Raw genomic sequence first — 14,402 nt, 5'->3', positions numbered from 1 at the left:
TTTCTATACGATTCGAAGCAAATCTGACTGAGATACGATCAATTCTTCGAGTTAACCCGGAAATGTTAACATTTTTTGAAATCTGGGATCCCAGTCGTCAATTCTCTCTTATTTTTATTATTTTTATATGCCTAAAAAGCTGAAGACGTGAGGATTCTGAATCTGTCTTTGAAATGTTTCTAGGATGGACATAAACCGAGTTACAGCGATTTGAATGTTCTGGTGACTTTTTCCTGTTGCTGATCTTTTGACAAATGCAATTAAAAAATACGATGCTTATGTTTTAATGGCTCCTCTATGTATTCCATTTCTGGCACTGCTTTCCGTTTTTTTCCGTCGTTAGAAAGTGTGATAAGAAGCCATGAGATGCTGACGACTACGTGTCTGTGATAAGGCGAAAGAGGAAAAGTTCGGCGACACGTTTCGAGCGGAGAATGAGAAGGAAACAAACAACTTTTATGATCTACGATGCAACTTTGATCGACAGGAGCACTAGAGTATGTGGAGAATTTTTGGAAAATGTGACTTTAATTATTTAATTGTGGGATAATTAGGCTATGAGAAAAAACATAAAATCTCAGGCATCTTGTCAGTGAAGAAAAACTGGAACTGAAATGCTTTCCCAATATAAAAATATGAAAAAAAAAGCAAAACACGAATTTTTAGGATTCCAACAAAACACAAAGCAATTTTCAGATGTTTGGCGACCTGGCCTGCCAGTCAGAATGCTCCACAATGTCAGAAAATGCACTAGAATGACGAAAACGCGTTTGAGAGCATTAAAAAGCATTTGGAGCAGGTTTTTGATGTTTTAAAGCAGTGAAAATGATTCAGAATGCAATTTCCCATTTTTATGCATTCAAGAGCATTTCAGGCATTTATTTTTTCAAATCCTTAATTGTACTCAGAACCAGAAAATTGACATTCCGGTTTCATTTTTGAACATTTTTAGCAACTTTAAAGCAAACAATGTATAAAAATGCATCGTATAAATTTTGGTGCATTCTAGCTCATTTTTTGGCATAAAATATGCCAAATAGTTGATTTTCCAGTTATTTTGGTAGAAAATGCTAGTCCAAAAATTCTAAAATGTTGAAATATGCATTTTTATCATTCTAGCGCATTCTCTGACATTCTGACGCATTCTGAATGGGTTTTCACGCTATCAAACTCATTCTCGTGCATTTTAAACAATTTTCACTTTTCAAAACATCTGAAAATTGTCTGAAATGCACTAGAATGCAAAAAAATGCATTTTGATCTTTCTGGTGCATTCTGGCACACTATGAAGCATTCTGAATGACAGGTCACGCCGCCCAATAAAAAATCTCTGCAGTTTCTGAAAATTTGCTTGAATTCTATTGAAATAGCAATTTTATTCAAAAATGAATAATTAAAAAATAATTAACCGGTATACATATATCATGGCACAAATATTCAAATTATAACAAAATATCAATTAATTAAATAAATCAATACTGAAACTTCAACATATCCTTTAAAATGGGGTCATCCAACACATCATACACCGTAATCTCAATATATGACGTCACCATTTCATGGACCTCCGCCATGGCCACGCCCACTGCCAGTACTATATCAGAAGCACGGAGAAGGGCGTCCGGATGGCCTTCATCGTCACAGATGAGCAAGAGTGTGCGGAAAATGTCGTCACGTTGACGGGAGCACACTTGGCGACCCGTTTCTTGCAGTTTGTAGTAGTCTGGAAAAGAAATTTTTATGTGGAGAATTCCAGAATGACAACGACGCATTCTCAAGCATTTTAGAGCATTTCGGATGATTTTTAATTGTTTTGAAGGTTGAAAAGTTGTTCAGAATGGTCCAGAATGTCAGACAATGCACTAGAATGACAAAAATACATATTTCAACGTTCTAGAGTTTTTGGACCAGCTTAAAAATGCAGTAAAATGGCTTAGAATGCTCCAAAACGCTTTTGAATGTATTTCTTGCGGCACCTGTCATTCAGAAGGCTTCAAATTGTTTCAGAATGCAAAAATACGCATTTTTAAAAATTCAAGAGGATTTCAGACTATTTGCAGATGTTTTGAAGGTTGAAAAATAGTTCAGAATGCTCCAAAATTCTTTCTGAATTGTCTCAAAATGGCAAATTTCCATTTTTAGACACTCAAGAGCATTTCAGGCAATTTTCAAATGTTTGGTGATGGGAACTGCCATTCTGAATGCTTTGAATTGCCTCAGAATGCATCAGAATGACCAAAACGCGTTTTGGGCGATTTGAGACGGTTTTAAGCCCGAAAAAATGTTTCAAAATGCACCAGAATGCTCCAGAATGTCAGAGAATGCACTAGAATGACAATAATGCATTTTTCAGCGTTCAGATGTTTTAGTACATTAATAGCTGTTTAAAAATGCCCCAATTTGCACTGGAACGCTTTAGAATTTAAAAAAAAACACATTTTTGTGCATTCTAGTGCATTTCAGTGCAATTTTCAGATGTTTGAGAGTGTGAAACTTATTCAGAATGCACAAAAATCCTTAGAATGACAAAAACGCATTTTCACGCATTTTGGGGCATTTGAGGCAATATCGGTACCCTAGAATACCCCAAAATGTCAAAAACTCGTTTTTCAACCTTTTTTATCATTTTAAACGTGTTTTTTTTTGCATTTTAAACATTTCCGCTGCTTTCAAAATCCAAAAACTCACTATAATGCCAAATAGTCAACGCCTTGAACAGTGCAAACTCAGTCAACGACATATTGAGATCCTTAAACGGCTTACAGACATGCATCCACTGTCTCAGCTTCATCGATGTCAATACTCTGCAAATTTTTGATCTACATTTAAAATACGAGACTCAGGTGCTCACTTGTACTTATCATAGTCCTCATCTGACTGGAAATTTCCAGAATCCCTCTTATTCTCAATTTGTGGCAGTGGATCCATTGATAGGTACTCCCCATTGGCAGTGACCAACACGTCTTTTGTTGGGAAAATTCTAGAATAAATTGGATTACTGTAGGTTACGGTAGAGGAACCTTACACTTGACTGTAATACGCTTGATCTACCAGCACGTCAACTGCAGCGGCGGTTCGGAAAAGAACTGTCTGAAATTTTTTTGTGGATACTCAAATTGTATTTGAATGCATTTTCAAACAAAAATGCAAAAAATTCCGCATTTTTTGAGCTAAAAATCATGTAGAACGGATAGAAAATGAAGAAGTTACAGATTTTCGAAAAATTTCAAAAAACTTCGAAAATCGAAAAATCTATCGTATCTCCGTAATTTTCGTGGTGAGACCCATAAAACTTATATTTTCAGAATCAACGTGAAAATGCGGTTCAGATGAGTATAATCATGCCATACTTTCAGAAAATTGACATTTTGAGCCGAAAATGCACCAAAATGCTCAAAAATGAAAATCATGCAAACCATATCATGATTATACTCATTCAAACCGTCTTGTTTTGCTGATTTTGAGTATAATAGTTCTACGGAATGTGGATCAAAATTGATCGAGTTACGGCCAATTTTCGAAACTAATTTTTTTTTCGAAAATTGAAAATCTATCGTATCTCAGTCATTTTCGTGGTAGGACCCATGAAACTTATATTTTCAGAATCTGCATGTCACGACGGTTCCAATGAGTATAATCATGCCACATTTTAGAAAAAAAGAAAATTTGAGATTTTGAGCCGAAAATGCATCAAAATGCACCAAAATGCTCAAAAATGAAAATCATGCAAGTCATATCATGACTGAACTCATTCGAACCGTCTTGTCTTGCTGATTTTGAATATATAAGTTTTACGGAATGCGTATCAAAATTGATCGAGTTACGGCCAATTTTCGAAACTATTTTTTTTTCGAAAATCAAAAATCTACCGTATCTCCGTAATTTTCGTGGTGAGACCCATAAAACTTATATTTTTAGAATCAGCGTAAAAATGCGGTTCAGATAAGTATAATAATGCCATACTTTCTGAAAATTGAGATTTTGAGCCGAAAATGCATCAAAATGCACCAAAATGCTCAAAAATGAAAATTATGCAAACCATATCATGATTATACTCATTCGAACCGTCTTGTCTTGCTAATCTCGAATATCTAGGTTTCACAGAAATTAGATGAAAACTGATCGAGTTATGCACCAAAATGCTCTAAAAAAATAAATAATTTTTCAGGGTAACTGTAGGCTACTGTAAGGTACTGTACTCACTTTTTCAGATTTGTTTAATGTTTGAAATTCAGGGAACCTATTGATATAATCCAATATCATGGTGTAATCATTTCGATTCTTTTGACGATAGGTGCGATGGTCGAATAGTTTCAAGTCGGATATGTCATAAGGCTGAAAATTTAAATTTTATCAAAAATACAGTATGCTACAGTACTCCCACTTACACAAACACAAGGACCATCGAAAACTGATCCGAGCAGCTTGTCTGTGTAGGTTATCCGCCGTCGCATGTTTAGATTTATTACTTGGTCAGTGTAGAGAGCAGCCAGTCCGAATAATCGGTCCTCTTCTTCTAGGGCAGACAGGTAGGCGGCTGAATTTTAAATTTGAAAACAATGGCTGTGTATTTTTAAATGAAAATACAAAAAATTCTGCATTTTTTGAGCTAAAAATCATGTAAAACGGATAGAAAATGAAGAAGTTACAGGTTTTCGAAAAATTTCGAAAATCAAAAAAAACTACCGTATCTTAGTCATTTTTGCGGTAGGACCCATAAAACTTATATTTTTGGAATCTGCATTTCAAGACGGTTCAAATGAGTATAATCATGCCATACTTTTTGAAAATTGACATTTTGAGCCGAAAATGCACCAAAATGCTCCAAAATGAAAATCATGCAAACCATATCATGATTATATTTATTCAAACCGTCCTGTCTTGCTGATTTTGAATATACAAATTTCACGAAACGTGGATCAAAACTTATCGAGTTACGGCCAATTTTCAAGACCAATTTTTTCGAAAATTTTCGAAAATCGGTAACTTTTTGAGTTTTGGACAGTTTCAGACAATTTTTAGTTTATCATAACCGTAATTTTTTTATTTTTAATAAAAAATAGTTTCGAAATAAAATCTCACCAGAAGACTCTGAAAATGAAGTCATCCTTGATCGAACCTCTGCGGAATCCGTCAAAAACTGAAAATCATCGGATTCAGCTGGAATCTGAATGAATTGTTGAAGCTCATCCATTCCCATCAGATTTTCAGACGACTCTTCTGTCATTTTTCTGGATTTCGGTGTCGGAGGCGGGCAGAAGTCCCATTCATTTTCAGAGTAGAACATGACATCGGAAGTGGATGTGGTGGGGTATTGGTCGTAGGGTGGAGGGCCTGAAAATGAATTTTTAAATTTTATTGCATTTTTATATAAAAATACGATAAATTCTTCATTTCTTAAGCTAAAAATCATGTAAATCGGATAGAAAATGAAGAAGTTACAGATTTTCGAAAAGTTTCGAAAAATATGGAAAATTGAAAAACTACCGTATCTCAGTCATTTTCGTGGTAAGACCCATGAAACTTATATTTTCAGAATCAGCATTTCAAGACGGTTTGAATGAGTACAATCATGACATACTTTCAGAAAATTTACATTTTGAGCCGAAAATGCATCAAAATGCTCCAAAATGCTCAAAAATGAAAATAATGCAAACCATATCATGATTATACTCATTCGAACCGTTTTGTCTTGTTGATTTTGAATATCTAAATTTTACGGAATGTGGATCAAAATTGATCGAGTTACGGCCAATTGTCGAAACTATTTTTTTTTCGAAAATTGAAAAGCCACCGTAGCTCTGCAATTTTCGTGGCAAGACCCATGAAACTTATATTTTCAGAATTTGCATTTCAAGACGGTGTGAATGAGTATAATCATGACACACTTTCAGAAAATTGACATTTTGAGCCGAAAATGCATCAAAATGCACCAAAATGCTCAGAAATGAAAATCATGCAAATCACATCATGATTATACTCATTTGAACCGTCTTTTTTTCTTAATTTTAAATATAAGACTTACAGATGGATCCGTCCACTAAGGGTTCTATAGGAACCTGCTGGAGAGTCTGCTGTGGCTGACAAAAATCCTCAGACTGTGAAGAATTTCTAGAATTGGACTTGGACAGAGGAATTGTTGGTTTCACTTCTCGCTTGGCTTGGACTACTGTAATTACCAATTAAATAATTAAATGAAAATAATTGACTTACGATCCTTAACCATCCCGGCACGTAAGCATTTCTTGAGACGACAGTGTCGGCAGTTGAGACGGAGGGCTGAAACTTTTTGGACGAATTGCAACCGGTTTCGAAATGTCTCAGTTCTAATTCGAGAAACTTACTATGATCAATGCGACACGATTTGATACCATCGCCCAGGCAATCGTATGTCTGTCCCATGGCTATACTGCGACGGAAGAATGCAGCGCAGGCCTGGAAATTAATTTTTTTTTGATTTGGTATTGTCTTCCCCAAGAAATTCAAAAAATGGCGGTTTTAACAAGCTAAAAACTGTCTGAAAGTGTCAAAAATAAAAAAGTTACAGATTTTGTTTTCGGAAATATTGGTTTCGAAAATTGACCGTAACTCGGTAAGTTTTGATCTAAATTCTGTGAAACTTTTATTTTCAAAATCGGCATAACATGATGGTTGAAATGAGTATAATCATGATATGGTTTGCATGATTTTCATTTTTGAGCATTTTTATGCATTTTCGGCTGAAAATGTCAATTTTGTGAAAGTATAGCATGATTATACTTATCTAAACCGCATTTTTACGCTGATTCTGAAAATATAAGTTCCATGGGTCCTACCACGAAAATGGCTGAGATACGGTAGATTTTCAATTTTCGAAGTTTTTCGAAACTTTTCGAAAATCTGTTTCTATCCGTTTTACATGATTTTTAACTCAAAAAATGCAGCATTTTTTGTATTTTCATTCAAAAGTGCAATCAGATTCAATTTTTTATTTTTCAGAATGTTATTATGCAAAAACTTAGAGTATCTTTTCTGAAACTTGAAATTTCAGAAAAAATTGAAAAACCATAACTTTCTTGAATTTTGTTCATTTTTCTTAAATTTTGGCTCAAAATTCTGCAATTTTAACAAAAATTCTCATTCAACAAGAAATCAGCAACACAAGACGGTTCGAATGAGTATAATCATGATATGGTTTGCATGATTTTCATTTTTGAGCATTTTGGTGCATCTTGATTCATTTTCGGCTCAAAATGTCAATTTTCTGAAAGTATGGCATGATTATACTCATTTGAACCGTCTTGAAATGCAGATTCTGAAAATATAAGTTTCATGGGTCTTGCCACGAAAATAACTGAGATACGGTAGTTTTTTCAATTTTCCACATTTAAAATTTTTTTCGAAAATCTATAACTTCTTCGTTTTCTATCCGTTTTACATGATTTTAGCTCAAAAATGCAGAATTTTTCGTATTTTCATTCCAAAAAAACGTTTTTTACCGTATCTCAGTCAGTTCTCCATAAAAATCCGTAAAAGTATACCATTAGAATCATCTCAACGGGGCGGGGCCTACTCCGTCATGTTTATAGTCATTGGAGTCGTCTAAATATGGAAATTCCAAAAATCAAACTTTCAAACAAAATTTGTTATAAAAAATTGGACCTACCTTACAAGATTGTGCTCCGAAATGATAATTAGTAGCATTTGGTGAATCACACACTGTGCATTTCCCACGGACCATGGTTTGTAAAAAAATCTCTGCAAAAAAACAAATCAATACGAAAGTTTCCATCAAAAACATAATAGAAAAGAGAAATTAGTGACCAATATGTAGAAACATATAGAAAAAGAGAAAAAGAAAGAGAGGAAACATGATAAGTTGATAAGGACACACATTCAACACACACGTGTGGTGAAGAAGGGGGGGGGGGGGGGGACTAGGAGGACACATACACACAATTCGTATGTAAGGGACAAAATAGAAGGGGGAGAACGACAGAAAATGATAGCATTTTCTGTTTTGTAGGGTGTAAAAATAGATGATGTGAATGATGTTTGCAGGAGAATAAGGTATAAAGATCAGAAAAATGTTAGGAGAATAGTTTAGAAACAGAATCCAACTTTGAGAGTGTGCCATAGTAATTCTGATCGTCACACCAAGAAAACGTTTAATAGATCATGCAGATCAAAGATAGAGCTTCATTTTTGTAGTTGACAACTTTTTTGTACGAACACTCCCTAGCAAGTTACATATCGCCGAAGTAAAATCGACTCTTTTCAGTGCAAATCAGTGCGATTTTTGAGCTGTCGTCTTAAAGTGACCATAACTCTCTAGAGAGTGTCCGTACAAAAAAGTTGTCAACTACAAAAATGGTGCTCTACGTTCAATCTATATGATCCATTAAAAATTTTCTTGGTGTGACATTCAGAATTACTATGGCACACAAAGTTGGTCATTTTCCACTGAAAACCGCCAAAGTTGATACCTTTTTGTCTGGTACTGTATAAAGATCAGAAAATATGTTGGGATAATAGTTTTTTTTAAACTGGAATTGTCAGAAATTGAGTTTTTGAGATCTCCGTGATTTTCCGCTTCAAATTAATGAAATTTATAGTTCTGGAATAAGCAAAATAAAGGGGGCAAGGGTCCGAAAATTGATCTTAAGAAAGTTATGACCTTTTAAAGTTTCGAAAATTAATCTATAAAATTCCTGCTGATTTTTTAAAACATTGAACTGTTTTTTAACGTTTTATGCTGTATATTTGCATATTTTTCATGTATAATTAATTAAAACCTGAGTTTATCTGAAAATTTAATGATTATTATTATTATTATTATTATATTTTTCTTTAAAAATCAGCTTGAATTTCATTCGCACAACATGTGGTTTAACATCCATATTTTTTCAAAAGCAAACATTTTTGCTACTGATGTTTAAAACCAGTGAAATTCATTCTATTAAAATCAGCTAAACAAGATGTTTTAGATACGTATAAATATGAATAATTTCAAAATTGTCTTGACTTAATTATGCCATTAAAACCGTCTAGATCTCCTGATTCCAAAAATATAAGTTTTATCAGATTTGAGCTAGAGATACAGAAGAAAACGTGTTTTTTGTAGCAAGACCTATACCGATAATTATGCTTATTCAAATTGCCAAGATCTCATGATTCTGAAAATGTAAAATTCACTAATTTCAAGCTGAAACTGACAGGGAATGTTCCCACAATTAGAAATGAAAAAAACCCCCAAAAACTGACCATCAAAAAAAGTAATAATAAAAAAGTACACTTATTTGCATCATCACCATTTTATTTTTGTGTTGACTGTCATCATGTCCCCCGTATCGACTATAATACACTACACATAAGTAGAAGAATGGGTGGTCATATCAGTGTATTCTATTTTGATCATCAATAATGAGGGGCGACGGATAATACAAAATGATCAGGGGGAATGATAAAGATCAACGGAAGATCAGAAATCGGATAATTGGGTGATTTCAATTAAATGCTAATTGTAAGATCTACGTGTCCAGGTGCAATATTCATATGCTATACTAATATCTGAGAATATCGAATGATAAAAATAAGTAAAATCAAGGTGATAAGCAGTTTTTCAAAGTGCAGTATGTGCGCTCTAATGAGAACAGTAAAAAAATATGTAATGATTAAGTATAAAAATAATTAAATAAACATAATTAAGTATAATAGGGGGGAATTTGTGGTGTAAAAGTAAAATCAATAAGACCACTAAGACCAGTGTCCTCCTCGCATAACGATGCTATCTTATCTTATCTGTAGCGAACAAGAGTACACAATTTCTATTTGTAAATAAAATAGAATGCAAAATTTTGATGGTTTTTGAAAGGAAAAGTACAAGTTGTTAGGGTTTTGCAAGTTTCGCACTTTTCAAAAATTCGACCGAATGATCCGAGTGCATTTTCAAGCATTGTGGATCATTTTGAATCATTTTTATGCATTTTCAGTTTTTGTTTCAAAATTGACTTTTTGCACATTTTTGTGCATTTTCTGCGGTTTTCTTTGTTTTTGACATTACTTTTCAAAACTTTTTGCATTGTTTTCATCTAAGAAACGTTGACGCTAGATTTCAGTGCATTCTGAACCATTTCTAAGCACAAAAATGCCTCAGAATGCTCCAAAATGCACAAAAACCATTCGGACGCTTGTTGGCACATTCTGGTGCAGTTTGACGCACTTCAAAATGCACCAAAATGCTCCGAACCGCTCTAAAATCATTCTGATGAGTTTTGGTGCATTTTCGAAACAACTTCAAAATGCACCAGAATGCTCCAGAATGCACTAAAACCTTTTTGACTCAGTTACATTTTCAAGTGTTCTAGGTTTTCAAAATGCACCATATGCCTACCGTACCCTTTCATTCGCGGTATTGAAAAATGGCTCAAAATGAATCAAAATGATCCTTGTATTCTGAAGCATTTTTTTTGTTAAAAACCGCTCAAAGCACTTTCAACTTCATCATAAATGCACGAGAATGATCAGAGTGCATTTTCGGGCATTCTGGATCAATCTGAATCATTTTCATGCTTTTTCAACGAATTTTTCCAAATCATTTATCACAAATATACATACAATGCAATTATCTCTCAATTATCAATTAACCAGTCGTATTACCCTTCATCATTATCAATTTCCCGATTTCCTCGAATCCTTTGCCAATTCCCTCATCCAAACTATACACATAGACCATCACAATGATAAGAATTGAGTGCGTGAAAAACAATCGTTCCACATTTTTTCTGGTGACACAGAACACGTGAAGCACGTTATTCGTCGATCGGTTGTGTAGACTACGGTCGAGGAGCATACGGTAGTTTTCGAAAATTAAAGGCTCATCGCATTCTTGGAGGATCGTAGAGTTCAGCAGGACACGGGCGGTCTGGGACATCTGGAAAAATATTTTTTCATTTAAAATACCATAATTTTTTGAAGAAAAATGGTCTAAAACGCTCGGAAGTGTGCAAGTACGAACAAGAATGCATAAGAATGCACAAGAATGCTCAAGAATGCTCAAGAATGCTCAACATGCACCAAAATGTACCAAAATGAACAATCTGCATTTCAGTTCATTTTTGAGAATTTTTTGCATTTTTTCTTCTATTTTAAAAATAAAAAATTTCTAAAACGCTCAGGTATGCACAAAAATGCAAAAGAATCAAAATGTAGAAAATCATTTTTGGTGCATTTTTATCATTAAATAAGTAAAAATGAGCCAAGACTGCATGAAAACGGCCAAAAATGCTTAAAAATGCTCTAGACTGCATAAGAATGCACAAGAATGCTCAACGTGCACCAAAATGCACCAAAATGAACAATATGCATTTTGTGCATTTTTGAGCATTCTAGAGCATTCTTGAGCACTTCTTTGCATTTTTTTTATCTAAAAGCCTCAAAATGTGCATTATTTTTGACTCACCGCCTCTTGGATAAACGCCACTGGGTACATCAACGCAAAACTGATAATAAAACCAGATATAATCCATGCTATCATGCAGATAAGATAGAGAACTGGTGGTTTACTGCTGAATCTGAAAAAAAATTTTCATTTTTGATGAAAAAAAGTCAAAAAAACTAACTCAGTAACAATATAAGTGGCCATGAGAAATGAAAGAATGGCAAGAGCTGGTGCCCACGTCATGAAGCGTTCTGGAATGATGAAAATGCCCAATGATCATTCTGGTGCATTCTGGAGCATTTTGAATGATCACCTTATTTTTGAAGTTTGAAGCAGTTTGAATGCTCTAAATTAGCCCAGAATGCGCCATGATCATTCTGGTGCATTCTGGTGCATTCTGATGCATTCTTACCCATTCTCTCCGTCAGAAAGTTAGCGTACTCGAACAACTTGATTTGCCTTGCTCCGTACTCTCTGATGAGACTCAAATTCTGAAAAATTCCAGTTTTTATATATAAAAATGAGTTTCTCACCGCCAATTTCTTTTCCTTATCCGTTTTTTTCCAATTCTTCATTGAAAATTTCAAATTCTCGAGTGACGGCGTGAGCTCGGATAGCATGAATCGGGAGGAATAGGAAATTCGAGTAACCACAGAGAATTGCGATAATCGGGTCGATTATCCAGTACCAGGAGCTGTGTTTTGAGCTGGAATGAGAAGAAAATTTATGAAAAATGCACAAGAATGCACAAGAATGTATAAGAATGCAGAAGAATGTATAAGAATGCACAAAAATTCACAAGAATGCACAAAAATGTAAAAATTGCATTTTGTGCATTCTGGAGCATTCTAGAGCATTCTTGAGCATTTTTGTGCATTTTTCTACTCCAAATGCTCAAAAATGTTCATTTTGCGCAGTTTTAATATTAAGAGTTGTGTTTTGAGCTGGAATAAGAAAGAAATGTATAAAAAAAAAACAAAAAATGAAAGAAAGATGATCTAAAACGCTTTGAAGTGCACAAGAATGTTCAAAAATGCTCATTGCGTACGAAAATGCACCAATCATGCATTTTGATCATTCTGAACATTCTCGAACATTTTTGAGCAAATGCACCGAAATGCACATTACACATTTTGTGCATTCTTGAGCATTCTTGAGCATTTTTGTACATTTTTTTTGCATTTTTCCTCTCAAAATGTGCATTTTTACCCAATTTTCTCCCAAAAAAAACTTACTCTCCCTCCGTGACATCCCGATGCACCGCCAAATAAACCGAAGTCAGTATAAATGCGCAAAAAACGAAACAATTCGAAATGAATGCTCGACAATACAAAATCCGATAGTCATCCTTCTTTTTCTGACACTTTTCCACTCTCATCGTTCTCAAATTCGCCATATTCTTCTCATTTCTCTCCAAACTTTTCGTCCATCCCATCCGGATCAGTGCCACCGTCAAAATCGCGGATTCCATCGAAATGAAACCGAACATTTTCGCCTCAGCCCATGAGAATGACAGGAATTCGCCAGGAACTTGCCATAGCATCCAGTAGAATCGGAATATCATTAGGAGTACTGTAGCTACAGTAAGAATTAGCGCTGGGTACCGTAGGAGCCTATGGGGCGAGGAGAGTAAGTAGAAAGGGGAATAAGTGTGGAAGAAATGAAAAAATGAGAAAATGCGTCGATCATTTTCATGATTTTGATCATTCTCAGAATGCTCCATGTTAACCAGGACCATTTTACAACAATTTTTAAATTAAAATTGCCCCTATCCTCCGTTGTTATATACTTTAAATCCACAAAGTCAGAAAATTGTGCACACCACTATTTGCTCACCTCCCGCCGCCCTCTGGACAATGGGAAAGACAAAAAATGGGTAACAAGATGATTTGTGTTGTTGGAATGGATCTTTTTGATCTTTGACGAAAAGGTCATGACTCATTTGTGCATTTTTGGAAAAATTGGTGATAAGAATATATTTTTTTGATAGTTTTTGTTTCAAAATTGATTTAGAAATCACTACGTTTGTTTTGGTGCATTTTGAGTCATTTAGAAGCATCACAACAACCGAAAATGCTGCAAAATGCTTCAAAATGATTATGTTGCATTTCTGTGCATTTTGTAGCATTTTGGATAATTTCAAAACATTAAACTGCAAAAGAATGCTTCAAAATGCTCCAAAATGCACCAGAATGTTCGAAAATGCACTAAAACCAATCTGACGTATTTTGCTTCTTTTTAGTGCAGTTTGACGCATTTTCGGACTCCTAACGGCACCAGAATGCTTTAAAATTCCTCAGATTGCTCTAAAATCATTTTGGTGCATTTTCAGACATTTCAGAATTCAAAAATGCACCAGAATGCTCTAGATTGCTCTAAAATCATTTTGGTGCATTTTCAAACATTCTGATCCATTTTGAAGCTCAAAATTCACCAGAATGCTCCAGAATGCACCAAAATGATTCATGGGCATTCTGATGCATTTTTGTTTTTTCCAGCGCATGTTAAGCTTAAAACCGCTCAAAATACTCTCAAATTAATCAGATATCCGTAAGAATGATCAGAGTGCATTTTCGAGCATTCTAGATCATTCTGAATCATGTTTTGCTTTTTCAACGCAAATTTTTCATTTTTTTTTCAAAATTTCAAAATTTCGGTGTTCCCCTTTGCTATCAGCCACCAAAGTTCAACATACAATATTTGTTTCCTTGCTCTCCGCGTAATTTTGTGCAAACAGTCCCCCCGCTAGTCACCATGTGCTCACTTTTCTGACTTCCCCCCCAACAATACCTCTTTTCTTCTCTATTTCTCTACTATTTTGTAATTTACAAGAAGAAATATTGATCATTTTTCATTTTTTTAAATCAAAAATGACTCTAGCTATCCCAGAATACAGTAACCCGCTGTGTTTGGTATGCGGAAATGATGGGAATGGTGTGCATTTTGGTGTGCAGACGTGTCGGGCGTGTGCCATGTTTTTTCG

At 34.6% G+C, this 14,402-nt stretch overlaps 3 protein-coding genes across 3 annotated transcripts; all 3 read right to left on the bottom strand.

Annotated features, from left to right (window-relative positions):
* Positions 1–1,472: 1,472 nt before the first annotated feature.
* Positions 1,473–7,720, bottom strand: GCK72_021557 (uncharacterized protein; the record flags this gene model as incomplete). The annotated part of the gene is made up of 11 exons (XM_003104461.2): positions 1,473–1,723; positions 2,689–2,804; positions 2,852–2,980; positions 3,026–3,090; positions 4,204–4,335; positions 4,389–4,537; positions 5,083–5,334; positions 6,026–6,169; positions 6,214–6,279; positions 6,345–6,435; positions 7,646–7,720. 11 exons carry the CDS (start codon positions 7,718–7,720, stop codon positions 1,473–1,475), a joined length of 1,470 nt encoding a protein of 489 aa, XP_003104509.2.
* Positions 7,721–10,621: 2,901 nt separating this feature from the next.
* GCK72_021556 (uncharacterized protein) lies at positions 10,622–12,039 on the bottom strand (the record flags this gene model as incomplete). Its single annotated transcript, XM_003104509.2, has 5 exons — positions 10,622–10,912; positions 11,441–11,552; positions 11,601–11,670; positions 11,832–11,910; positions 11,953–12,039. 5 exons carry the CDS (start codon positions 12,037–12,039, stop codon positions 10,622–10,624), a joined length of 639 nt encoding a protein of 212 aa, XP_003104557.2.
* Positions 12,040–12,650: 611 nt separating this feature from the next.
* On the bottom strand, positions 12,651–12,983 carry GCK72_021555 (uncharacterized protein; the record flags this gene model as incomplete). The annotated part of the gene is made up of 1 exon (XM_053734350.1): positions 12,651–12,983. The coding sequence occupies one exon, from the start codon at positions 12,981–12,983 to the stop codon at positions 12,651–12,653; it is 333 nt and encodes a 110-aa protein (XP_053583263.1).
* Positions 12,984–14,402: the final 1,419 nt, after the last annotated feature.

The sequence above is a fragment of the Caenorhabditis remanei genome, chromosome V (genome assembly GCF_010183535.1).
Source record: "Caenorhabditis remanei strain PX506 chromosome V, whole genome shotgun sequence".
NCBI classification, from domain to species: Eukaryota; Metazoa; Nematoda; class Chromadorea; order Rhabditida; family Rhabditidae; genus Caenorhabditis; species Caenorhabditis remanei.
The sequence above is the reverse complement of the archived record's forward strand: the minus strand, read 5'-3'. Positions and strand labels throughout refer to the sequence as shown.